The 24591-nt window shown below is 64.6% G+C and overlaps 2 protein-coding genes across 3 annotated transcripts; both read left to right on the top strand.

Annotated features, from left to right (window-relative positions):
* The first annotated feature begins 7 nt into the window (after positions 1-7).
* CAD (carbamoyl-phosphate synthetase 2, aspartate transcarbamylase, and dihydroorotase) lies at positions 8-14769 on the top strand. Its single transcript, XM_055810350.1, is given in 46 exon segments — positions 8-191; positions 451-590; positions 1645-1774; positions 2005-2147; positions 2379-2520; positions 3072-3243; positions 3334-3519; positions 3590-3702; positions 3843-3988; positions 4079-4210; positions 4430-4663; positions 4757-4978; positions 5369-5557; positions 6057-6181; positions 6283-6416; positions 6489-6601; positions 6709-6959; positions 7031-7277; positions 7376-7474; positions 7570-7794; positions 7879-8061; positions 8170-8388; positions 8486-8653; positions 8725-8907; positions 8988-9092; positions 9172-9420; positions 9666-9747; positions 9928-10094; positions 10208-10372; positions 10455-10586; positions 10688-10889; positions 10978-11168; positions 11244-11384; positions 11478-11573; positions 11645-11786; positions 11925-11972; positions 12468-12512; positions 12625-12779; positions 12907-12981; positions 13092-13304; positions 13517-13642; positions 13750-13842; positions 13844-13906; positions 13975-14076; positions 14191-14285; positions 14645-14769. Coding segments are annotated over 46 exon segments (6771 nt in total). The 5' UTR covers positions 8-106; the 3' UTR covers positions 14748-14769.
* Positions 14766-24265, top strand: MPV17 (mitochondrial inner membrane protein MPV17). Of its 2 annotated transcripts, XM_055810352.1 has the most exons (6): positions 14766-14888; positions 19510-19625; positions 20472-20564; positions 20955-21050; positions 23238-23270; positions 23531-24265. In XM_055810352.1, the coding sequence occupies exons 1-6, from the start codon at positions 14816-14818 to the stop codon at positions 23891-23893; spliced, it is 774 nt and encodes a 257-aa protein (XP_055666327.1). In that variant the 5' UTR covers positions 14766-14815; the 3' UTR covers positions 23894-24265. The 2 variants fall into 2 exon arrangements, with proteins under 2 accessions (XP_055666327.1, XP_027634979.2); XM_027779178.2 differs by lacking the exon at positions 14766-14888 and having other exon boundaries at positions 14915-19625.
* The last annotated feature ends 326 nt before the right edge of the window (positions 24266-24591 follow it).

Below are 24591 nucleotides of genomic sequence, written 5' to 3' on the forward strand. Positions count from 1 at the left end.
GGGCTGTCCCGGCCCGGCCCCGCCCCGGATCCTGCCGCCTCCGCCGTGCTGCACGCCCTTCGCTCGTTCGCCGCCGCGGGGTTGCCGGAGCGCACGTGGAGCCGCCATGGAGTGCCTGGTACTGCAGGACGGGTCGGTGCTGCGCGGCCGTCCCTTCGGGGCCGCTGGGGCCGCCGCTGCCGGGGAAGTGGGTGAGTGCGGCCGGGCGGGGCGGGGCTGGGCTGGCATCGGGTCCGGGACGGCTGCGGATGTCGGGGTCGGCCTGAGGCCGGCGAGCGGCACCGAGGGGGGGGAGGGTGTGTGTGGGGGGTGGGCCCGGGTCGGTACGTGGACCTCCGCCTGCCCGGCGCCCCGCCGTGGGGCTGGAGCGGGAGCTGGCCCGGGGCGCTACGGGATGCGGCCGGGCCCGGCGTTCGGGGGCTCCGTCCCAGGCGCTCCCTGTGCTTGCAGTCTTCCAGACGGGCATGGTGGGCTACCCCGAGGCCCTCACCGACCCCTCCTACAAGGGGCAGATCCTGGTGCTCACCTACCCGCTCGTCGGTAACTACGGCGTCCCTCGGGATGAGACCGACTCTTTCGGCCTCAGCAGGGTGAGTGTGCTGGAACGGGGGCGGCGAGGCAGGCAGCGGGACAGGCAGCATGTGTGGGGCAGCACAGTGGGGCAGGCAGCGTGCATGGGGCAGTGTGTCCCTGGAGTACCTGGAGCTGCCCGGCCCAGCCACCCACATGTGCCACGGCGGGGGTAGCGCAGGGCAGGATGGTGCAGCGGTGGGCTGACATAGGATGCTGGGGCAGGGGTGTGCCAGAATGGCACGTGGCAGCAGGTGCGGGTTTGATACCCGTGCTGCAGGGCCCGGAGCCAGCAGTGGGGCCCAGGGTGCTCCAGCCTGCCATCCTCCTAGGAGGGGAGCAGGGTGGTGGGGGTGGGCGGGGGTTAGATCTCTGTGTGCTGGGGTTGGGGCGCCCTTCCAGCACATGGGGAGTGGGGCCATGTGTCTGTCCTCGATGAGGCCTCAGCCCCTCAGCCTCCACACTGGCTGTCCTGGGGCCGCCTCTGCCCGGGGGCAGAGTCCAGGCCCTGCTGTGCTGTGTTGGGCTAAGCCATGCTGACCCTGGGGGTCTACCCAGCCCCATCCTGCGTTGGCAGACTGGGGTTGCTACTGCAGCCCCACAGGCCTTGCTCCCGGGAACCAGAGACCCAGTCCCATAGGATGTGATGCACTGGCATGTCTGGGGCTCCCTGGTGAGGCTGTGGCCAGAGGGAGCGGTGCTTTCCAACATTCTGGTTCATGTCGTGGCTGTGCTCTAAGCTGAGGGGTCCTGCGATGTGGGCTATCCTGGCCCCTGGGCAGGGGGCTGCCATCCAGCAGTACTTGGGACCTGGCCGCCCATTCCTGGGAGCTCAGGTGGACTAAGCCTCAACCTCATCAGGGCTGGGTATGAGATAAGGTGGGGGCGGCAGCAGCCCAGCATGCCGTGTGGGGTGTCAATGGGGGCTGGTCCTGTGCCATGGGATTCCCCCATGGCTGTAGCCATCCTGCTGTGCCCCATGGGGATGGCCAGGCTGGGCACCCGCAGGGTGCACAGGGCTTCTCCCAGGATGGTGACCCCCCACCTGGCCATGCTTGCCCTCTGTCCCCTCAGTGGTTTGAGTCCAGCAAGATCCATGTGGCTGCACTGGTGGTGGGCGAGTGCTCAGAGACCCCTAGCCACTGGAGCGCATCCCTCTCCCTTGACCAGTGGCTGAAGGAGCAGAACATTCCTGGGCTCGAAGGTGGGACTGGGGAGACTGTGGGGTGGGAGCTGGGGGGCAGCTATGGAGTGGCTGAGGGGCTAGGGTCCAGGGAGCAGTGAGCTCTGAACAAGGCTTGTCTCTGTGTTGGGATTTGCCCCCCTGGCGATCGCTGCGGTGTTGGCAGTTAGGGGGGATGATGTTGCTGGGGCGTGGGGTCCTGCTCGGGGAGGGACAGGGCTGTGGGGTTTTGTCTCATAGCCCATCTGCAGGGGTGGATACTCGGGCCTTAACAAAGAAAATCCGTGAGAAGGGGACGCTGCTGGGGATGCTGGTGCCAGATGGGACCCCCACGAAGAGCCTCTCCTTTGAGGATCCAAGCAAGCGGCACCTGGTGCAGGAGGTGTCGCTGAAGGTGGGACTGAGGGGGCTGGCACTGGGCTGGGGGGCACGAGGGGGGCCTTGGGGAGTGGTTGGGGGCCTTGTGCTGGGCTGGGGGTATGAGTGGGGGTGCCTGGGGAACTGGAGAGGTGGCAGAGGGGGGTGGCACTGGGTTGCGGGGTGGCTGGGGCTGCCGAGGTGCTTACTGTGAAAGGTTGGTCCCAGCCCGAGGGGCCGGGGTGATCTGCACTTGCCCCTCCTGCAGGTACCCCTTGTGGTCAACCCCGGTGGGTCGCTGCGCATCATGGCAGTTGACTGCGGTCTCAAGTACAACCAGGTGCGGTGCCTGTGCGAGCGGGGCGCAGCCGTCACTGTGGTGCCCTGGGACCATCCACTGGACACTGCAGGTGGGGTATTGCTGGTTGGGGACATCCTGGGGCCCTGCCAAGGGTTGGGGAGGGGGGCAACAGGGTCTGGAGAGGGTTGGGGAGGGGGGCAACAGGGTCTGGAGCAGGGGACGTCTCCTTGGTTGGTGCTGGGGGCAGCAGGGAACCATGATCTGCTCTAAGGCACTGGGGAGCCTTGATGTCACCTTTCTGGGGGACTTTAGGGCTCTGGGCCCTTGGTGTGATGCTGCAGAGATAAGGGGGGCATGGGCTCAGGGTGCCTTGCTGTGATTGGGGTGGGGGGCTCTGGACCATGGTGTCAGGGTGCCCTAATGTGGCTCTGCATGTGGGGCCATGGGGAGGCTGGGGGGGTCCTTGCCACCACCAGTATGGGTGTTGTGGGGTCAGGGCACTGTTGTGTGACCCTCCTGGGGTGTTGGGGAGCTGTGGGCTCAGAGTGCCTTGTTGCTAGGCTGCTGGTAGCCTGAGGGACCCTCTGGGGCCTTGGAGGGATTGGGAGGCCCTGGGGGACTGGGGAGCCCCGCTCTGACCCTGCTGCTGTCTTGATGTAGACTTTGACGGGCTGTTCATCAGCAACGGTCCTGGGGACCCACGGCTCTGCCAGGAGACAGTGTCCAGCCTACAACGGGTGCTGGATGTGCCCCAGCCCAAGCCCATCTTTGGGATCTGCCTCGGGCACCAGCTGCTCTCCCTGGCCCTTGGCGCCCGCACCTACAAGATGAAGTGAGTGGCCATCTGGGGTGAGGGTCGGTGCAGGGTCCTAGCTGCCCAGGGCTGCCTGACACCCATCCTGACACCCATCCCACCACCCAGGTATGGGAACCGCGGGCACAACCAGCCATGCCTGCACAAGGACACACAGCGCTGCTTCATCACGGCACAGAACCACGGCTTTGCAGTGGAGGCGGGCAGCCTGCCACCTGGCTGGGTCCCGCTCTTCACCAATGCCAATGATGGCTCCAATGAGGGCCTTGTCCATGAGCACAAGCCCTTCTTCAGGTGGGTGCGGGGCTGGGGCTGGGGAGTCCAACGGGGCATGAGGCCATGCCCTACCTGACCACCTCCACAGTGTCCAGTTCCACCCTGAGCACCGTGCCGGCCCCACAGACCTGGAGGGGCTCTTCGACATCTTCATGGAAGCAGCAAGGGACCTGCGGAGCGGAGACGGCAGTGCCCGGACAGGTAGGTGTGAGCTGGGAAGGGGTGGCCAGGCCCTTGGCTCTAGGGCTGTGGGTGGGGGTTGTGGGCAAGCCTGTGGGGCCAGGGCTTTGCACAGGGGTGCGTGTTGCCCCAGCCCCAGTGTGACCCATCTTCCCCCGTAGTACGGGAGCGCCTGCGGGACTGGCTGACCTATGACAAGGCGCCAGCAGGGGGCCAGGATGTAGCCCGTCCCCGCAAGGTGCTGATCCTGGGCTCCGGTGGCCTCTCCATTGGGCAGGCGGGTGAGTTCGACTACTCTGGGTCACAGGTGAGCAGCCACACAGGGCGCGGTGGGGGTGTCACCCAGGGGGTGGGGGCCTGGGGGTGCCAGCTGTGACCCCTCTCTGCTCCCCATAAGGCCATCAAAGCACTGAAGGAAGAGAACATCCAGACAGTGCTGATCAACCCAAACATCGCCACGGTGCAGACCTCCAAGGGGCTGGCAGACAAGGTCTACTTCCTCCCCATCACCCCCGAGTATGTCACCCAGGTGAGCACCCTGGGGTGCCAGCTGGGTGAGGGGTGGTTTGGGGGGCGCCGGGGCAGCAGGGATGGGGGCTACCTGGGGGGTCAGTGGGTGTCTGGGGGTCTGTGGTGTGGTGGAGGGGCTGATACGTGGAGGGTTGTGGGGGGCAGCAGCAGATGGAGGGTGTGGGGTGCGTTCTGCAGGACCACTGTGGGTCCCTGCCCCATTGCCCGTGCCCCCTAGGTGATCCGGAACGAGCGCCCTGATGGGGTGCTGCTGACCTTCGGGGGGCAGACGGCCCTCAACTGTGGTGTGGAGCTCACCAAGGCAGGCGTGCTGGAGCGGTACCGTGTGCGGGTGCTAGGCACCCCTGTTGCCTCCATCGAGATGACAGAGGATCGCAAGGTCTTCGTGGACAAGATGGAGGAGATCGGGGAGCACGTGGCGCCCAGTGAGGCTGCTGCCTCCCTGGAGCAGGTCCGGGGATGGGATGGGATGGGAATGGGGGGCAGCTCCCAGGCAGGGTGCTGTCCTCCCTGTTCCCAGTGTGACCCCGTTTGCTCTCTGCAGGCACAGGCAGCGGCTGAGCGGTTGGGGTACCCGGTGCTGGTGCGCTCTGCCTATGCCCTTGGGGGCCTAGGCTCTGGCTTTGCCAACACTCGGGAGGAACTGGTGGCACTGGTGAGCCAGGCCTTCACCCATACCTCCCAGGTCCTGGTGGACAAGTCCCTGAAGGGCTGGAAGGAGATAGAGTACGAGGTGGTGCGGGATGCCTACAACAACTGCATCACGGTACGGGGTGAGGGGAGACCTCCAGGCCTGCTCTGGGGGGAACTGACAGAGGAGTGTACTGGGAGTGTGGGGTCAGAGGCTCCCGTCCCCAGGGAGGGCTCCTCAGTGCCTCTGGCTGCTGTGTGCTACTGAGAGCTGCACTCCTTGAGCCAGACCCCCCACACCCCCCGTGCTTTGCTCTGGGTGGGCTGCAACAAGTGGGGCATCCGAGGAACTTGTGTTCAAGCCCTGGCTGTGCAGGGCAGCCCCTGTTGGTCCTCAGGGCAGGGGAGGACATGGTGGGAGTCAGGAGGGATTCGCCTGGGGCAGCAGCAGCCAGGAGCACATGCAGGCAATGCATGGGGTGGTGGGTTCCCTCCCCTCAGCCTGTGGTGACCCCCCTGCTGCCAGGTGTGCAACATGGAGAACCTGGACCCGCTGGGGATCCACACGGGCGAGTCCATCGTGGTGGCACCCAGTCAGACCCTCAATGACATGGAGTACTTCATGCTGCGGCGCACGGCTGTGAAGGTGGTGCAGCACCTGGGCATCGTGGGAGAGTGCAACATCCAGTTTGCCCTGAACCCTGAGTCAGAGCAGGTTTGTGAAGCTCCCACAGCTCCCCCTCCCGATGCCCCCAGCCAGCCCTGCCCTGGGGAGCCCATGTCCAGGTCCTGCCCTGCGCTAGCCCACGGTGGTGCGCCTTACCAGCCTCCCCGGGCTGCAGCACCTGGCATCCCTGGGGGCCAGAGGGTCTCACCGTATCGGTGGCTTGGTCGGCCCTGACAAGTGCAGCAGCGTACTGGGTCTTGCTTCCTCCCGGTGCTGTGGGTGGTGCTTGGGAGGTCCCTGCGTGGCTCTACATCCTGCTGCAGCTGTCAGCAATGTCTGCCCTTTCCCAGCCTAGCTGCCTGCCCTTTCCTAGCCCAGCTGCCCTTCCGTTTGCTCCCCATTGCTATTTGTGCCCACCCTGTGCTAGCGACTCTTCAGTGCCAGCTGAGCACCGGGCAGCTGAGAGCTGTGCGGCCAGCACCCAGCCTAGTGCTGCAGGAGCTGCATCCTGCACTGCCCCACTAACCTGCCTGCCTGCTGCCTGCAGTACTACATCATCGAGGTGAACGCCCGGCTGTCCCGCAGCTCAGCTCTGGCCAGCAAGGCCACCGGCTACCCCCTGGCCTACGTGGCTGCCAAGCTGGCCCTGGGCATCCCCCTGCCCCTCCTCAGGTAAAGGCACCACTGTGGTGTAGGGATGGGGTGCTTCCCCAGCTGGCCTCGCACCACTCTGGTGGGACAGCCCCAGTTACTGACCCCTGTCCCCTCCCCAGGAACTCTGTCACCAACTCCACCACAGCCAACTTTGAGCCCAGCCTGGACTACTGCGTGGTGAAGATCCCACGCTGGGACCTCAGCAAGTTCCTGCGTGTCAGCACCAAGATCGGCAGCTCCATGAAGAGTGTGGGTGAGTGCAGGGTGGACAAGTAGGCAGCACGGTGGGTGTGTGGGGTCTAGCTGCTCACAGCTCCATCGACAGGGGAGGTCATGGCCATTGGGAGGAACTTCGAGGAGGCTTTCCAGAAGGCCCTGAGGATGGTGGATGAGAACTGCGTGGGCTTTGACCACACTTTGAAGCCAGCCTCTGATGTGGTGAGTGCCAGGGGTCTGGGGAGGGTCTCTGCTGCCAGTGCAGTCCTAGAGGAGCGGTGGCTGTCTGCCCCCTACCTGGCCCTGCTCACCTCTCTCTGGCCGGGCAGGAGCTGGAGACACCAACGGACAAGCGGATCTTTGTGCTGGCAGCTGCGCTGCGGGCTGGCTACTCCATTGAGCGGCTCTATGAGCTGACCAAGATCGACCGCTGGTTCCTGCACAAAATGAAGAACATCACAGACCACGCAGTGCTGCTGGAGTCGTACCGTGAGGAGCAGAGCACCATGCCGCTCACTGTGCTTAAGCGGGCCAAGCAGCTTGGCTTCTCAGACAAGCAGGTGGCTCTGGCCGTGCTCAGGTAATTCAGGGAGGGGGTGTTCCCACTCTCTGGTCCAGCCCAGGTCCTGGTGCTCACCCTGCCCCTTGCAGCACTGAGCTGGCTGTGCGGAAGATGCGGCGTGACCTGAAGATCCTGCCGGTGGTGAAGCAGATCGACACGGTGGCAGCGGAGTGGCCGGCCCAAACCAACTACCTGTACCTGACCTACAATGGCACCGAGCATGACCTGGCCTTCCGCGAGCCCCACGTCATGGTCATCGGCTCTGGCGTCTACCGCATCGGCAGTAGTGTTGAGTTCGACTGGTGTGCAGTCGGCTGCATCCAGGAGCTCCGCAAGGTTGGCTGGGCTCCGGCACCCTGCAGGGTTGGTGAGCTGGGTGTCTCCAGTGAGAGCGGGGTGGCCCTTGGCCTCACAGTGTCCTACTCCCCTGGCAGATGGGCTTCAAGACGATCATGGTGAACTACAACCCTGAGACGGTGAGCACAGACTATGACATGTGTGATCGCCTCTACTTCGATGAGATCTCCTTTGAGGTGAGTAGGGGCTCTGCCTGCTGTGGAGCTGGGGTAGGGTAGGGGCTGCTGTGGCCCCTGTCCCAGCCATCCCCCTGCTCCATGCGGTGCTGCAGGTGGTGATGGACATCTATGAGCTGGAGAACCCTGAGGGCGTTATCCTGTCTATGGGTGGGCAGCTGCCCAACAACATTGCCATGGCCCTGCATCGGCAGCAGTGCCGCATCCTGGGCACCTCCCCAGAGGCCATCGACTCAGCCGAGAACCGCTTCAAGTTCTCCCGCCTGCTTGACTCCATTGGCATCAGCCAGCCCCTCTGGAAGGAGCTTTCCGACATGGAGGTGGGGGGCTGATGAGAGTGATGGGGCTGCCCCAGTGGGGACTGGCCCTTGGCTTGTCCCCTGAGGGTGCCATCTCTACCACAGTCGGCCAAGCACTTCTGCTGCAAGGTGGGGTACCCCTGTGTTGTGCGCCCCTCCTACGTGCTGAGTGGCGCTGCCATGAACGTGGCCTACTCGGACAGCGACCTGGAAAAGTTTCTGAGCAACGCCGTGGCTGTGTCCAAGGAGCAGCCCGTCGTCATCTCCAAGTTCATCCAGGAAGCCAAGGTCCATCCAGGAGACTGCCCTGGCTTTGGGGCACCCGTGCTCACCATGAGAACCCTGTCCCCCTGCCCCAGTGCCGACAGCAGGCTTTGACTGTGTTCCTGCTTGCAGGAGATTGACGTAGATGCCGTGGCCTGCGATGGCGTCGTGGTGGCCATTGCCATTTCGGAGCACGTGGAAAATGCTGGGGTGCACTCAGGTGATGCCACGCTGGTGACGCCCCCCCAGGACATCACCCCTAAGACACTGGAGCGCATCAAGGCCATTGTCCATGCTGTTGGGCAGGAGCTGCAGGTCACTGGGCCCTTCAACCTGCAGCTCATTGCCAAGGTACCCTAGCTTGGGGAGCTGCACCGGGTTGGCACTGTGCTGGTGGGAGGACACTTTGTATCCCCATATATGCTTAATACCATCCCCTCTTCCCCAGGATGACCAGCTGAAGGTGATAGAGTGCAATGTCCGTGTCTCTCGCTCCTTTCCCTTTGTCTCCAAGACTCTGGGAGTGGACCTGGTGGCTCTGGCCAGCCAGGTGATCATGGGTGAGGATGTGGAGCCTGTGGGGCTGATGACGGGTACAGGCATCGTTGGTGTCAAGGTGAGCAAGGGCTGCAGAGCCTGGGCTGAGGCACATGGCTGGGCAGCCTCTGAGCCCCCTGCTGCCCCCAGGTGCCCCAGTTCTCCTTCTCTCGCCTGGCGGGTGCTGATGTGGTGCTGGGTGTGGAGATGACCAGCACGGGCGAGGTGGCCTGCTTCGGGGAGAACCGCTGTGAGGCTTACCTGAAGGCGATGCTTAGCACTGGCTTCAAGATCCCCAAGAAGAACATCCTGCTGACCATTGGCAGCTACAAGGTGCGTGGGGCTGGGACAGAAGCTGGGACAGAGGCCAGGGCTCCCCTTCCACCCTCTGACTGACCCTGGGGTCATTGCAGAACAAGAGTGAGCTGCTGCCCACAGTGCGGACCCTGGAGAGCCTCGGCTACAAGCTGTATGCCAGCCTCGGCACTGCTGACTTCTACACCGAACATGGCATCAAGGTTGGGGATGGGGGTCTGGTGGGGGCCGGGGACACCCTCAGGGGAGGCATGGGACCATGATGGGTGTCACTGCTGGCAGGTGATGGCCGTGGACTGGCACTTTGAGGAGGCAGACAGCAGTGAGGCTGGTGCTCGGGAGACGCAGCGTAGCATCCTGGACTACCTGGCTGAGAACCACTTTGAGATGGTCATCAACCTCTCGATGCGCAACTCGGGGGGTCGCCGACTCTCCTCTTTTGTCACCAAAGGGTACCGCACCCGACGCCTGGCCGTTGACTACTCCGTGCCGCTCATCATTGACATCAAGTGCACTAAGCTCTTTGTGGAGGTGGGCTGGGGTGTGCCAGGGGCTCAAGGGATGTGGGTGCAGGTGAAGGGAGCAAAGCAGGGGCTGGGGTAGGAAAGTCCTGTTGTGGATACTGTGGGATGGGGTGCTGTACATGGGCATTGCTGCGGGAGGGTCTTTTTTGGGGTGCAGCTCAGGCAGACATCTTCATCCTGGTCCCGTTCCTGAGCCTGGGCCTCATGCGTCCCTGCAAGACAGGTCCTGCCTCATGGCTGCTGTCTCCGCAGGCACTGCGCCAGATTGGTGCAGCCCCCCCCTTGAAGATGCACGTGGACTGTATGACATCCCAGAAGCTTATCCGTCTGCCAGGTAGGTGGGACCGGGGCTGTAGCAGGGGCCAGGGACCCAGAGGATGCAGCACAGAGCTGGGGCAGCGCTGGGGGCATCTGAAGGCGCTGCAGGGAGAGGAGACATTTTACTGTGCTGTTGGGGTGTCCTGTGTCCCCCGTGGCTGGGGGCTGCCTGTGGTAACATTGCCCTGCTCCCCAGGCCTGATTGACGTCCATGTCCACCTCCGTGAGCCAGGCGGCACCCACAAAGAGGACTTTGCGTCGGGCACAGCAGCTGCCCTGGCTGGGGGCATCACCATGGTGTGCGCCATGCCCAACACCAGCCCTGCCATCACTGATGCCACCTCCTTTGCCCTGGTGCAGAAGGTGAGGGACTGCTGCTGCCCAGTCTGATGCCCACGTCCCCTTCCCGGGTGCTGTGGTGCTGTCTGCAGTGGGGCTGACTCTGGCCTGGCACCGACCGCCCCTTGCCCCCACAGCTGGCCGAGGCCGGGGCCCGCTGCGACTTTGCCCTTTTCCTGGGGGCTTCCTCGGAGAATGCCAGCTTGCTGGGCCCCCTGGCCGGGGCGGCTGCTGGGCTCAAGATGTACCTGAATGACACCTTCTCCAGCCTGCGGATGGATGACGTGTCGCTGTGGATGGAGGTGAGGTGTTGTGGGTGGAGGCTGGCGTGGGGCTGGACCCAGCTCCCGGTGCCGGCTCCCACCATCCCTGTACTGCCCTCAGCACTTCGAGCAGTGGCCACGGCACTTGCCTGTCGTGGCACACGCGGAGCGGCAGACAGTGGCTGCCATCCTGATGGTGGCCCAGCTGTACCAGCGCCCTGTGCACATCTGCCATGTGGCCCACAGGGAGGAGGTGAGCAGCAGGGCCCAGGGGTGCAGCAGGGGGACTGCAGGCCCCCATGATGGGGCACGGGGGCTGTTTGGGGACCGCCTCTCTTATTGTGGCTCTCCCAGATCCTCCTCATCAAGGCAGCCAAGCAGAAGGGGATCCCAGTGACGTGCGAGGTGGCCCCACACCACCTCTTCCTGTGCCGGGATGACCTGGGGCGCCTCGGGGAGGGCCGAGCGGCTGTGCGGCCCGCGCTGGGCACCCGCCAGGACGTGGAGGCGCTCTGGGAGAACATGGACACCATCGACTGCTTCGCCACAGACCATGGTGAGCCCTGGGGGATGACAGCTGTGGGCCAAGAGCACGGAGTGGGGGCAGCAGCGCGTCCCCCAGTGACCACAGCCCCATCCTGCAGCCCCCCACACGCTAGAGGAGAAGCAGGGGCAGGAACCACCCCCTGGCTACCCTGGCCTGGAGACGATGCTGCCGCTGCTGCTGACTGCCATCTCCGAGGGGCGGCTCACTGTGGAGGATGTCATCCAGCGTCTCTATGAGAACCCCCGCAAGATCTTCGGGCTGCCAGCACAGGAGGACACCTACGTGGAGGTGAGTGTCTGCCTGCCTCCTCCCCAGATCCAGTCCCAGTGCTGCGCTGCTGCCTCTGACCTGCTGTCCTGACAGGTGGACCTGGAGCACGAGTGGATCATCCCCAGCCACATGGTCTTCTCCAAGGCCTGCTGGACACCCTTCGAGGGCATGAAGGTGAAGGGGACGGTGCGGAGAGTGGTCCTGCGTGGGGAGGTTGCCTACATTGATGGGCAGGTAAAGCCCCAGGTCACCCTTCCCCCTGTGTCTAGGGGAGTCCCCCAGCACCAACTCTTATCACCCCCAACCTCATCATTCCTATGGCTGCAGGTGTTGGTGCCCCCCGGCTATGGGCAGGACGTGAAGAAATGGCCCTCAGGAGCTGCGCTGGTGCCACATGCAGCCCCTGCCAAGGAGAGTGCGAAGGTACTGGGGTGTGTGGAGCTGGCGGGAGGGTCCCTGCCCTGTCCTGGCTACATCTCTGTCTCTTATTGCAGACCCCTGAGCGGCCCCGGCATGTGGCAGCCAGTGAGATGCTGCGCGGCCGAGCCTCCAGCCCCCGCCGAGCTGGCCCCATAGGCGAGGGGCGCTTCCACCTCCCGCCCCGCATCCATCGGGCCTCTGACCCTGGGCTGTCAGGTAGGGGGTGGGGGCGAGTGGTGTGGCGTGGTGGAGTGTGGTGGGTGGGCAGTGGGGCTGCAAGCGTGCCGCCCCAGGGCCGGGTCTGGGGCCACGGCTGGGCGGCCCCGCTGACGCTGGCCCTTGTGTCCTGTTCAGCGTTCCGGAGGCTGGGAGCCGCGCACCGCCCGGGCGCCCGAGGCACCGGTAATGTCGCGGGGCGACTCACTCAGACAATGAGACGCGGCTGTACTAATGGCACTAACCGCAGCCGAAGAGTGCTTCCCCTCCCCCAGGTGCCGCGCTGGCCCCGGGCTGCCTGTGCCACCCTGGCACGGGCTCCTTTGTGCACCATGTGATGGGGCCAGGCACCACTGGACAGGGCACAGCTGCGCTTGACTGCGCCCCATCTGCCCCAGCCTGCACGGCACCTCGGGGACCCTTTGCCTGCCAGTGTGATTTGGGTTGCGTTTGATCGGGTTCTGTGGGGTGTGTGGGGAGAGGGGCACAGCACTGTGCTGGGGCTTGTCCTGCTCCATCTCTGGGGGGTCACAGCCCCAGCATCGGGCCCTGCGGTGCTTTTGCCCTGTGCTGTCAAGTGCTGGGAGGGCTGTGCCACACACAGCACCCTGGGAGAATGGGGCCCAGGGTGCCGCAGCTGCCCGCACCCTCTAATATCACCGCTCCCCTCTCCCACCCCAGCTGAGGATGCCCGAGAAAAGGCCGGCAGGAAGGCAGCGGAGTCGGGTGAGTGCTGCAAGGGGATCTGGGGGCCCATAGCAGGCAGGCAGGCTGAGTGACTGGGGGCCTGCAGTGAGACCCACCCACATGGGCTGACCGGCTGCTCTTGGTGCTGCAGATCCAGCTGGGATCCAGGACAGCTACTTCTACCCACTGGGCCCCTTCCCACGCCAGGCGTCCCCCCAGGGCATGCCCCACTTCCAGACCTCCACAATGCTGCACCCCCTCGTCGGGCAGCATGTCCTCTCTGTCCAGCATTTCTCCAAGGACCAGGTGCACAGGCTGGTGGTGGGCACTGGGGTCACGGGCACCTGAATAAGAGGAGGGGGTGCGTTGCCTTGCGCATCCCAGCACAGTCCTGGCACTGTGCACACCCCAGCTGAGCCACCTCTCCCTGCAGCTATCACATCTCTTCAATGTGGCGCACATCCTGCGCATGCTGGTGCAGAAGGAGCGGAACCTGGACATCCTAAAGGTGAGCTGGGCGTGGGGTGGCTGTCCAGACACTCCAAGCAAGGCTGAGGGGAGCCCTGTGGTGGGTGTAAGTGACCTGGGCTCCCCAAGGTGATAATGTGGCACCCACAGGGCAAGGTGATGGCTTCCATGTTCTATGAGGCAAGCACGCGGACCAGCAGCTCCTTTGCAGCGGCCATGAGCCGGCTGGGTGGCTCCATCCTGTCCTTCTCAGAGGCCACCTCCTCGGTGCAGAAGGGCGAGTCGCTGGCTGACTCCGTGCAGACCATGTGCTGCTACGCCGACGTGCTGGTGCTTCGACACCCACAGCCGGGTGCTGTGGAGGTGAGAGGGGCTGGTGGGGTGGCTGCATCCTGCCTCTGAAGGTGTTGATGTCCTGCCCCTATGATGGGGACGGTGAGCTGCGCGCCACGGGGCAGGGCTGTGTTCGCCAGTGGGTCAGGCTGGGCAGGTGTCAGGAACAAGAGCCAGGTCCTGTCACCGTCGGGCTGGTGGGGGCCGCATCCTGCCTGCGCTCAGCGTTGCTGTGCTCCCAGCTGGCTGCCAAGCACTGTCGCAAGCCCGTGATCAACGCTGGGGATGGTGTGGGAGAGCACCCCACGCAGGCGCTGCTGGACATCTTCACCATCCGCGAGGAGCTGGGCACTGTCAACGGCATGACGGTAAGGTGCTGTGGGGGGTTATGGCTGCCACCCCCCACCACAGTAGAAGGCCCTCTGTGGGGCTGGGGAGCCATGGCACTGTGGGTTGGGCTGACTGCTCTCCCCAGATCACCATGGTGGGTGACCTGAAGCATGGGCGCACGGTGCATTCCCTGGCCCGCCTGCTCACCCTGTACCGCGTCAACCTGCGCTACGTCACCCCCCCCTGGCCTCCACATGCCCCCCGACATCACCAGCTTTGTGGCCTCCAAGGGCATCAAGCAGGTGAGTAGGCAAGCTGGGGGGGCTGGGGCCCTGCGCCCCCCTGGCCATGCTGACAAGTGCTGCCCCAGGAGGAGTTTGGGAGCATTGAGGAGGCGCTGCCTGACACGGACGTGCTCTACATGACCCGCATCCAGAAGGAGCGCTTCCGCCTGGCCGAGGAGTACGAGGCTGTGAGTGAGGGTGGTGCTGGGAGGGACTGGACCCCCCCAGGTCTTGCTCTGGCAGTGGGGAGTGGCAGCCTGCCACCCTGCCCGGAGCTCAGGGCTGTCTGCCCCCCCTTGCAGTGCTTTGGGCAGTTCATCCTCACGCCCCACATCATGACCCGGGCCAAGGAGAGGATGGTGGTGATGCACCCCCTGCCCCGTGTCAATGAGATCAGGTGGGGATGGGGGGGGCTGGAGTGTGGGGATGGGGGGACTTGGGGGCTCGGGGGCAGCTCTGGGGTGGGGTGGGGTATCTGCAGGGGGCTGCTCTGGGGCAGTTCTTGGGGGCGGCTCAAAGGCAGCTGGGGGAGGTTCTTGGGGGGGCTCGGAGGCAGCTGGGGGGGCTGTTGGGGGGGGGCTCTTGGGGGGTGCTCAGGGGCAGCTCTTGTGGGGATGGCTCAGGAGCGGCTTTTGTAGGGGGCTCAAGGGTCCATCAGGGCGATGGAGGTGCTAGGCGGGGTTCGGGGGGTCTTGGGGCGATGGGGGGCGGGGCATGGGGTTGTCGTTACTTCCTCTTCTGACGTCACTTCCGCAGCGTGGAGGTGGACTCGGACCCGCGCGCCGCGTACTTCCGGCAGGCGGAGAACGGGATGTACATGCGCATGGCGCTGCTGGCCACCGTGCTGGGCCGCTACTGAGCCAATAAACCGCGTCACCGCGCGCCGCGTCACCGCCTGCTGCGTCATCGCGCCGCGCCGCGCGGGCCATGGCGGCGCTGTGGAAGGGCTGCGGGCGGCTGCTGGCGCGGCGGCCGTGGGCTGCACCGGCGCTCACCGCCGGTAAGGGCCGCGCCGCGCCGGGGCCTGTCCCCCCCGTGCCCCTGCGTCTGGGAACGCCGGATCCCCAGCCCCGGCTCGGGGCCCTCCCTGCCCCCCGATCCCCCAGCCCCCTCACCCCAGTAACACGGGGCCCCGTTGCTCTGCTGCTGTGGGCTCGGTCGCCCCCTGTGGGAGGCAGGGCAGGAGCCCCACGGAGCGGGGGCGGTGGAGGGTCCCGGTGCCTCAGTGGTCCATCGTTCGTGGGGAGGAGGAGCTGCTGTTCCCCCTGGCTCAGCAGGGAGCAGGGGCTCACCATGTGTCCCACTGGGTGAGGGGCCTCAGCCCCCTCCAGCTGCAGGAGATCTGCATCGGGAGGCTGCACTAGAGCTGGGAGGCCTAATGGGGTTGTGCCTCCTTCCAGCCCCCCGGAGAGACCTCCCACAGCTCGAGGCCTTACCCCAAACCTCTGGGTAGAGGCTGTTTTGGGGCCCCCCCCTCCTCCTGGGAGGGTGTAGATGCTGGGCCGTGGCGCTGGGGTGGAGACCTCCTGACCCTCCCCTGGGTGTTAGCCAGTACTTGGCAGCAAAGGCTTTGGGTCGAGTTGGGCACAGAGGTGCTGCCTGGGGAGAGACCCTGCCCCTGAGAGGCTCCTTGGGGCCCTGCACAGGTAATTTATTCTCCCTAACAGTGTTGCTGTTTGAAGGGCTGGCAGCTGTCATAAATCTACCCTGGCACTGGCAGGTGCCTCCCCATGCCCCAAGGACACTCTCCCTATGCAGGCAGCTGCTACAGGCAGGGATGCTCCTGACCTTGCTGGCCCTGGACTTGCAGTCCTGAGCAACAAGCATCTCTGTCTCCCTGCTGCTCATTGCTCCTGTGCAGGGCTGCTGGCTGGCAGGAAAATCCATCCTGCCTGTGCTGTAGAGCCATGCAGAGGGGTGTGCAAAGCAGGCTGGTTGGCAGCAGGGTCCCTGCGTGTTCTCCTCTGCACCCCCTGCTTGCAGCCTTCCCCACCACCCCTGCCACCCACCAGCCATGCTGCTCACAAATAACCAGCCTGAGATGCTGGAAAAACAGCCTGGGGCATCTGGGGATGCCCTGCTGTGCTGGGGAACTAGTATGGGTGCCAGGGGGCTCCGCTTGCAGCCACTGGTCCTCCCTGCTGCTGCGGGGGCGGGGGGTGGGGGGTGACGGCATGTTGCTCTGCCTGCCAGGCTGCTGGGGTCCTGCCAGGCCACCTCACTGTTCTTGCTGTTATTTTTATCTGATTTGATGGAGTCTATTGCCTGGAACCTGCTGCATCGTGTGCTGCTGGGCTGCACATCCCCCCTTGATTCCTGGAGCGAGGCCAAGGTGGAGCTGGGAGGGCTGCCCAGGACCAGCCCTCTCCTTCCTTGGCAGCCTCAGCTGCTGCTGTAGCTGGCTTGGTGCAGCCCCATGCTGGCTCTGGGCTCCACCTCTGCCTGTTGCTTCTTCACGCTGGAGCTGGTCCTGCCATGCTGAGATGTACCCCTGTTCCCCCCTACTAACAGTTCCTCGTGGCTGTGGCAGCCACCAGGAGCACAGGGCTGTGCCCATGGGGCTGCGCAGCCACCGAGTACAGCTGCTCTGTGTGAGTGATAGGCCCAGTGCTGGATGTGGTTGCTGCAGCCGAGAAGAGGCTCAGGCTTGGTGGCTGGATGTCTCCCTTGCCTGCAGCGGGGGCCTGGGCCCAGCCCTGGTGGGAGCATAGCTATTCCTCTAGGATAAGGGCAGCCCTTCTGGAGGCTGAGCTTTCCTGCTTCCTTGTAGCTCCAGCAAATAATTATCCCATCCAAGGCTGGGCTTGGCCCCTTGCTGCTGGCTGTGCCATGGTCCATGTGGAGGAGGCAGACTCCCCCCAGCCCTGTGCCCCATGCTGGGCAGCTGCAGCGGGGCTGTGCAGATCCCAGCCTCCAGCCGTGCCTTTGCTTGCTGCTGGAGGAGCCCCCGATGCTGCTGTTCCCCTGGGCAGAGCAGAGCCACTGGCTAGGTCTAGGCTGGGGAGGTTTGCTGGCAGTTGGCTGTGCCTGGTGTGCCCAGCTGCACTCCCCCAGTCGAATCGCTGTCCTGCCTGGCAGTGGAGCAGTGGGGTCAGGCAGGGCTTTGCCTCCTGCATCTCAGGCCTTGGGCCAGGATGCCAGCAGGGCCCAGGCACAGTGGGCAGCAGCACGTGCCCATGGCCGTGACCTTGCTGTCCCTGCCTGCGGCAAGCAGCCTTGTGCTCCTGTGGTGGCAATGCAATCTCCAGCTGGCAGCCGGTGAGGCCCACGGGGGATGCAGACGGTGTGGCCTACTTAGATTTGGGCTCGTTTCAAAGTCCTCTGACCACAGGAACAGCAACTTGTGGGATCGGCCAGGCACCCTGGGCTCGGCCTGGCTGGGGGCTGCGTGCTGCCTCCTGCCTGCCCGTGCACTGCTCTGCACTGAGCAGACGAGAAAGTGCCTCCTTGGAGCTCGGGTGGCGGCCAGCTGGGGAGCCCTCACCCTTCCCATCAGCTGCATCCAGCACTCCCGTGCAGGTGCGGTGCTACCGTGCGTGTTGGCTCTTCCCAACCCAGGGCAGGACATGGCAGTGGTGGCAGGGCCTGGCAGAGCTGTGGGGTCCACCAGGGGCTGGTTCCTGTGTTCATGGTGTGCAGTGCAGCTGGGGTCCCCAGCCCCGTGCTGGAGCTGCAGCAGGGCTGGGCAAGTACAGTGCGTGTGGCGAGTGGCACTGGTGCCAGCCTGAGTGAGCAAAGTCATTGCGAGAGACTTGATCCAGCCCTGCTCCCAGGCTTGGTCGGGGTGCACGGACAGGTCTATTCCCTCACTGGCAGCCCTGGCATTGCTTTATCCCTGCCAGGCATTGTGCCCGGAGCCTTCAGCACTGAATGAGTAATGCCAGTGCTGCCGGCTGCGCTTTCTCAATGAGCGCCATGCGGGGGGAGCCTGCCTGTGCTTAGTGGGAAGGCTGCCTGTGGGAAGCAGGCAGTTGGCGCTTCTGCCATGCTGGCCTGGGGTCCCTCGCTTGCTGGCACCCCCTGCCCCTGCACTGCTGTGGGCTGGTGGAGGCCACTCTGCCATCACGGAGGGGTGCAGTAGCTCTCAGGGCCTAGGGGCAGAGCCTCAGCCCCTGGGGGCTGCGTTTGGTCCAGGGTGGGAGATGGAGCCAGGGATAACAGTGGCAGGAGGCAGTTCCAGGGGTGCGGCAGCTCCATGGGGCTGCAGAGATGGGGCCAGCTCTCCCAGTCCTGCCAGGGCATGTCCAGCCTGACTGGTCTTGGCTGAGGCCCTGGCTCCTGCCCAGCCTCCTGGGCTGTCTCCAGACTCTGCTGGGCAGCTGGGCTGGGCTGGGTCCAGCCACTGCCCATGGGCTCCCCGGGGCCACACTGCAGCCCTGGCCTGCATGGCTGGGGCAAGGAGCTGGGCAGCTGTTCCCACCCCGTTCCCCTCGTGCATGCTGGCTGGGGACGGCACAATCCAGCTGCAGGCACTGTAGAGGCGGCAGGCATGCTCCCCTGCCACGGCCTGGGGTCTGCAGCCCTTAGGCTGGGATGTGCTCCCTGTGGCACTGCTGGGGGCTGTCACAGAGAGACCGGTGGCCCTGGGAGGGAGGGAGTAAGGGCTGGGTGCTGCTGGTGACACGGCCAGGGCTCTGCCACCCCTTGTCCACAAGAAACCGCTCACAGAGACCTTCTGGGCAGGGCTGGCCCTGAGCTGGCAGTGCGGTGGGGGCTGCTGGGACCAGCACTTCCCAAGACAATGGCTTGCTGGGTTCAGGTTTTCCAAGAATGGAGCAGAATCGCAGCAGGGCTGGAGACCTGCCTGGGAACCATCCTGGGAGGAACAGCGGGAATAAGCAGGGAGCCCGCAAAGGTCAGGGGAAAGAGCACTGGGCCAGCCGAGTTGCGTCGAAGAGGTCAAGGGTGTAAGGATGGAGCAGGGGCTGCCAAAGGCCCAGCTGAGCAGCACTCTGCAGGGGTTGCGCGCAGCAGAAGGTCCCTCACACTGATATGGCAACAAGGCAAGGAGCTGTGCCAGCAGCCAGGCAGCAGCGAGGAGCCGGGGCCAGCCCTGGCACCCAGCGAGCCTTACCTGGCTGGTGGCGGCGGTGGTGCTGCCAGGTGAGAGCGGCAGAGAGCGGCTTTCCAAGGAAGGGTATTGTAGTCGGCAGGGTTTGCACGGTGCTCGGGGAGAAGTTTCAGGCAGTGTAAGGTGTCAGGAGAGGCCACAGCGGGAGTGCAGGCAGCAGTGGGGTGGGCTCTGCCCCCGAAACCCCGGGTACTGTGGGCCCTGGGTGATGGATGAACCCTGTGCCAGGGCTCTGGGGACACAGCACAGCTGGCCGCTGTTTCAATTAGAGATGCTGCATCGTCCTAAGAGCAGCCCAAGGCACTTGGCCTCTGCGAGAGGGCTGGTGCTGCAGGGTGGGAGTGGGCAGGTTTGGTGCAGGGCAGTGGGCAGCTGTGCACCGGGATGGGCTCAGTGGGGCCAGAGCAGGCTCAGGCCTTCCCGGCGCAGCAGCGCTGCAGGCAGGCAGGGCAGCGCTTGGGCAGGAGGAGCTGGCTGTCCGCAGGGTGCTCTGAGGTCGTATTCTGGCCCAGTGCACGGCAGCTGCCAGAGCAGGCTGTGCTGGTCACAGGGGCCCTCATGGGAGCTGGTGACATGATCGCCCAGCAGCTAGTAGAGCGGCGGGGGCTGCGTGGGCACAACGGCCCCCGGACCCTGAAGATGATGGCCATCGGCTTCTGCTTTGTGGTGAGTGCCAGTGTGCAGTGGGCACCTGGGCTGAGCAGCAGGCTTTGGGTGGGGTGGGATGGAGGGCTCTTTGGGCAGGGTGAGACTGTGCTGCCTGGGTGTCAGCTGGGTCATCCTGGTGCCACCTTCAGCAGCTGTGGGCAGAGCTGGGTCCCCTCGAGGAGGAGCACCCAGTTCCTACACCCAGCTATGGGTATGGGCACCCCCAGCTGCGCTGCAGGGTGGGACAGGGCTGGCAGCCTCCCCATGCAGCCTGGGCACCTGTGCCTGTCCCTGCTGCTGGTGCCATCCCTGGGGAGGTTTCACTTTGGCAGGAGGGTGACCTACACCCAAGGGTGCAAAACGTGCTTTGCTCTGCTGTGTAGGCTGAGGCTGGATCCTGACCCCTCAGCTCCCATGCTCTGGGCAGGGCGACATTGGGCCCAGTGCCCTGCACTGGCGGCTTGGGCGGGGAGCCCTGGGTGGCACTGGCACAGCCAGGGTCCCCATGCCACAGAACCCTGCCCAGTGTGTCAGATGTGAAGTCCTGTGGCTGCCGTGCTGGAGCAGGCCCCTGGCTGCCCCATGCCAGTGCTGGTACTGCCCGGCAGAGTGGTCAAGGAGGGGCAGGGGGGGCTGTGGGGGTCCCTGTGCCCACCCTACACGTGGGGGCTGTCCCATGGCAACACAGCGTTCAGCAAGGAGCAGCACAGCCCAGGAGGGGAGGCAGGACAGGCCCCGGTCCCTGTGTTTCAGGGCTAGGGCCGGGCCATGTAGCTAGCTCTGGAGACCCCCCAGCCCTGACAGCCTGTGGCCTGGGAGAGCGGGACGAGTAGGATGCTGCCCCTCACCATCTGGCTTTTGCAGGGGCCTGTTGTGGGGAGCTGGTACAAGATCCTGGATCGTCTCATCCCAGGGACCACAAAAGTGGTGGCTGTGAAGAAGATGGTCCTGGACCAGGTCAGTGCCACGTGGGTGAGGGTGCCTGCATGGGGCTGGTGCCGTGGGAGGTAGGTACAGCCATGTGTCCACAGGCTGGTTTCCATCCTGCTCCAAGAGCCCCAGCTCCTGAGGCTGGGGCCAGTACCAGTGCAGTGGAGGGTTGGGGTGTACAGGGTTGCAGAGGGGCCACCTTAGTCTGGGTTTGGACCCTTCCAGAGGTTCTGTGGTGGTGCCTGTACTTCTGTATGGCTCTGTGCTGGGGAGCAGCAGGCTGAGTAACCCCAGGCCATCGGGCAAGCTGGGCCTGTCCCCCCTTGTCCCACCACACACTCCCCTCACCCTGCATTGCGGACCCAGCTCCAAGCACCACAGGTTCTACAGCACTGGGCTCTGACTCGCCTCTTGCAGGGGGCATTTGCGCCGTGTTTCCTTGGCTGCTTCCTCGCCATCACTGGAGCGATGAACGGTCTGTCAGTGGAGGAGAACTGGTCCAAGATCCAGCAGGTATGTGCTGCTTCCCTGGAGCAGCAGGGAGCTGTCATCAGCAGGGGCACCTTGGCAGCTCCTCCCAGCATGCCAGCACTGCCAGCTGCTCCTATTTGTGGTCACGCCTGTGCCCAGGCACAGCCCCGTCCCAGCACCGACTGCGTGCCCCCAGCTCTGCCATCGCGCTCCTGTCCTCACAGCCTGACTTGCAACTCTATCGTGCCCCAGGACCTCAGGCAGAGAGCTGGCTCCACAGGCGCTCCACGGCTGGGGTGGGGAGGCATCTGCCGCACTGCTGCAAGGCACAGAGCAAGTCTTTGCCTGGCCAGAGCCCAGGGGTGCATGGGGCTGGCCCTGCCAGGCTCAGTGCTGGGTTCCGGGGCCTTGGGGGCATTGGGTGCCTGGTGCTGCCAGTCTCCTAGGTGCTGGTGTCAAGGCTGCTCCCTGTGGCACAGCTCTCTGGGGTCCTACCTGGGCTGGGGTGGCTGGGTGCCTGGTGCCATCCAGCTCCCTGCACGCTGTCTGGCCCCTCTCCTGGCTGCATCTCCAGACCCATTACTGAGATGGCTCCCATTAGCAGTAATTGCTGGAAACCAGTGCAAAAGCTGAGTCAGCATGTCCAGAGCGTGAGTTGCCGGGGAACAGGTGACCACCCACCATGCGGTGAGGCACACCAGGGGTGGTCTTGGGGCTGCCCAGGGTTGTGTGGCACTGGCACTCACACACCAGTGATGGCTGCAGGGGCTGTGTGTGAAGGGCCCTCTGCCTCCAAGCTGTGAGCTGGGGATGTTGCCCCAACTGGGCCATGAGCTGGTGCCCCAGGCTGGAGCTCTGCCTGGGGTGCATCACCCAGAGCTCATTCCTCTGCATGGGTTCACCCATCAGGCACCAGCCAGCTGCCCACCATGCAGCAGGTATGTGTCAGCAGAGACCTTTCCTGCCCCTCATCTTGCACTGGAGTGCAGGGAGCAAATTCTGGGAAAGAATTGAGTTACCTCTTCTTTCTCCTGGCTTTGTGAGAGCAGCAACCAGGGTTCAAGGTGTTTTGAGACACCCCAGAGGCACATGTAGACTGGCCCTAGGCATGGGCAGCATGCCCGAGTGCTCCCATCCACCCTAGCTGCATCTCAACCAGGTGGTGCTATCTATCTTGCCTTGCCTCCACCAGGGAGACCGGCCAGGGCCTGAGCACAGTGGTGGGTGATTCCTGCGAGCTGTGGCTCCTGGCCGGTGCCCTACCCATGGAGGGGGCTGGGCTGGGGACCAGGCAACAGCGGCTGGCAGCCACCTTCACCCCTGGCTTGGGGCACATCCATCTCTCCCCACACAGAGGAAGCGTCAGCAGAGCATCCATCACCCCTGTGCCCGCTGTCCCCGTCCTGGGCTGCCGGCCAGCACTGGGAAGAGGCTGGGCTCTAGGCTGAGTCACAGCCAGCCTGGATGAGGGACTCATCCTGCTGCTGTGGGGCAGGGCTGCGGCACAGCCATGGGTGCAGCACAAGGACAGGGTGGCTGCCCTGTCTGGGTGCCCCTCTCTGGCCCTGCGCCACAGTGCCGGGGCGGGGGGCAGGGCTGGGGGGACACGGGGTTGGATGGGGGCTTGCAGCCTGCACTGGGGAGAGGAGCCAACTGCCCCTACCTTGCCCACTGTCTGAATCTGCTGGGGGCACCCAGCTCACCACTTGCCCTCTCAGCACCTTATCCTGCCCCATGCCTGCCCCTGCTCTCCTGCTGGGCTTGCACAGGCAGGGCGGCATGTGGTGGCCTGCCTGTGGCACCCAGCATTGGTGGCAAAAAGGGCTCACAGTGGGGACGGAGCACTTGTGGCTACCTTCTCCCTGCCACTGCATGCGAACACAGCTCTGGGAAGGGTGCAGGCAGGCAGCAAGGGGCTGCAAGCACCCCGTGCGCAGGTGGAGCGGGTGTGGAGTTGGGGAGGGGGATCATGGCAGGGGACAGTGGCCCCTCCACATGCTCCTAGCCCCTGCTTGCAGCCCTTTGGTTGTTTCCTTGGCTGCTTCCTTGGGTTGCTGGCAGCTCTTTGGAGACACTCCTGCACCATTCTTGCTGGTGCTGGGGCCTCCCTGGGGCTGTGCAAACGACCATCCCTGCCAAGGCTGCAGGCAGCTGGGTGGCAGGGCTGGGCACTGGTGCTGGGTGGCAGTGGGGCTGCACTGCGTGCTCACAGCCTCCCCTCTCTTGCAGGACTACATGGATGCCCTGCTGACCAACTACTGCGTAAGTGCGGTCAGCCGCTGCAGGCGGGTCCTCTGGGGCCCTGGGGTGCCATGCCGGGTTCCTCCTCACACCTGTCCCCTGTCCCTCACCTCGGGGGCTGCCATGGGCTCAGTTGGGCGCCCTGAGCAGAGATGGGCATGGTGCTGGCAGGGCCTGTTCACTGCTGTCTCCTTTTCTGCCCAGATCTGGCCACCGGTGCAAATCGCCAACTTCTACTTCGTGCCCCTGAAGCACAGGTAGTAATGCAGCCGTGGCCCCAGCTCTCAGGCTCCCAGAGCTTGTGGCTGTGGACCCTGTCCCTTCTGTCCCCAGGCTGGCTGTTGTCCAGTGCATTGCCATCGTCTGGAACTGCTACCTCTCCTGGAAGGCAAATCGGATGTGAGGTGGAAGCCGTGTTGCCTCCCAGGGATTCCTGCATGCTACCTGACTCTGCCCCACCTCTAGAGCCCTTGGAACAGGCGCCTGTGGCTGTGGATGGGGCCAGGATATGTAGGGTGCTAGCAGCAGCCATCCCGCTCGCTCCTTGGAGGATCCCATTGCCTGTAACTACAGCCCTCACCACTCCAGGGATGCACAGAGGAGAAGATGACGCCATGGTCACCCCGGGGCTGCTCTGGGTCTGACAGCCTGCTATGCCATGGGGCAGCTCTGCCCCTTGAAACGCTCCTCCATCTGTGTTCACTCCTCTCTTTGGCCCCTGGCCCTGCCCACAAGGTGCTCCTGCCCTGAGCATTGCTCTGTCCGTCCCCAGCAGCACACCCCAGGGGCTGAGAAGCAGGGTGCAAGCCCTGGGTTAACAATGCCGTGGGTTGGGCACTGCACCACTCAGAACCAGGGTCCCCGTGCTGCTGAGGGGCTGCCCTGTCCCAGGCTGCCAGCCCCATGCCTGCAGCCCCCGCCGCCACAGGCCAGCTGTGCTGCCCCTAAAGTGTGGTTTGCTGTATCTCTGCTGCGGACACTTGGAGCACCCAGTAAATGGCGTTTTTCACTCTTGATTCTCATGACACCAGCTCATGGCTTTCTGATACGTTCTCAGACCGATCATTCCTTTGCTTGTGGAGCTGCTGGCAGCTTCCCTGTGCCCTCGGTGGGGTGTGGACCCAGCCAGCAGGCAAGCGAGCACAGCCTTGGGGCAGATTGATGGCTCCACACTCTGCCTCCTCCCCAAGGAGCCCAGTGTGCGGCTGTGGTGCTAGCATTGTCCCTGGGTCTGGGGCACCGCAGTGCTGAGTGGCATAGGTTGCTGGGTCGCTGGCGGTGGGCAATCCCAGCTGCCTCGATGAGGGGAGGGGGTCTGGCAGAGGGAAGGTGGTGGCTTAGG

This window comes from Falco peregrinus, chromosome 7, assembly GCF_023634155.1.
Source record: "Falco peregrinus isolate bFalPer1 chromosome 7, bFalPer1.pri, whole genome shotgun sequence".
Taxonomy (NCBI): Eukaryota; Metazoa; Chordata; class Aves; order Falconiformes; family Falconidae; genus Falco; species Falco peregrinus.

Coding starts and splice junctions, on each gene's coding strand:
- MPV17 (XM_027779178.2), top strand. CDS start 19,344: ATGGGCTCAGTGGGGCCAGAGCAGGCTCAGGCCTTCCCGGCGCAGCAG. Junction 19,626..20,471: donor CCATCGGCTTCTGCTTTGTG/GTGAGTGCCAGT, acceptor TGGCTTTTGCAG/GGGCCTGTTGTGGGGAGCTG. Junction 23,271..23,530: donor CCCTGCTGACCAACTACTGC/GTAAGTGCGGTC, acceptor CCGTGGCCCCAG/CTCTCAGGCTCCCAGAGCTT.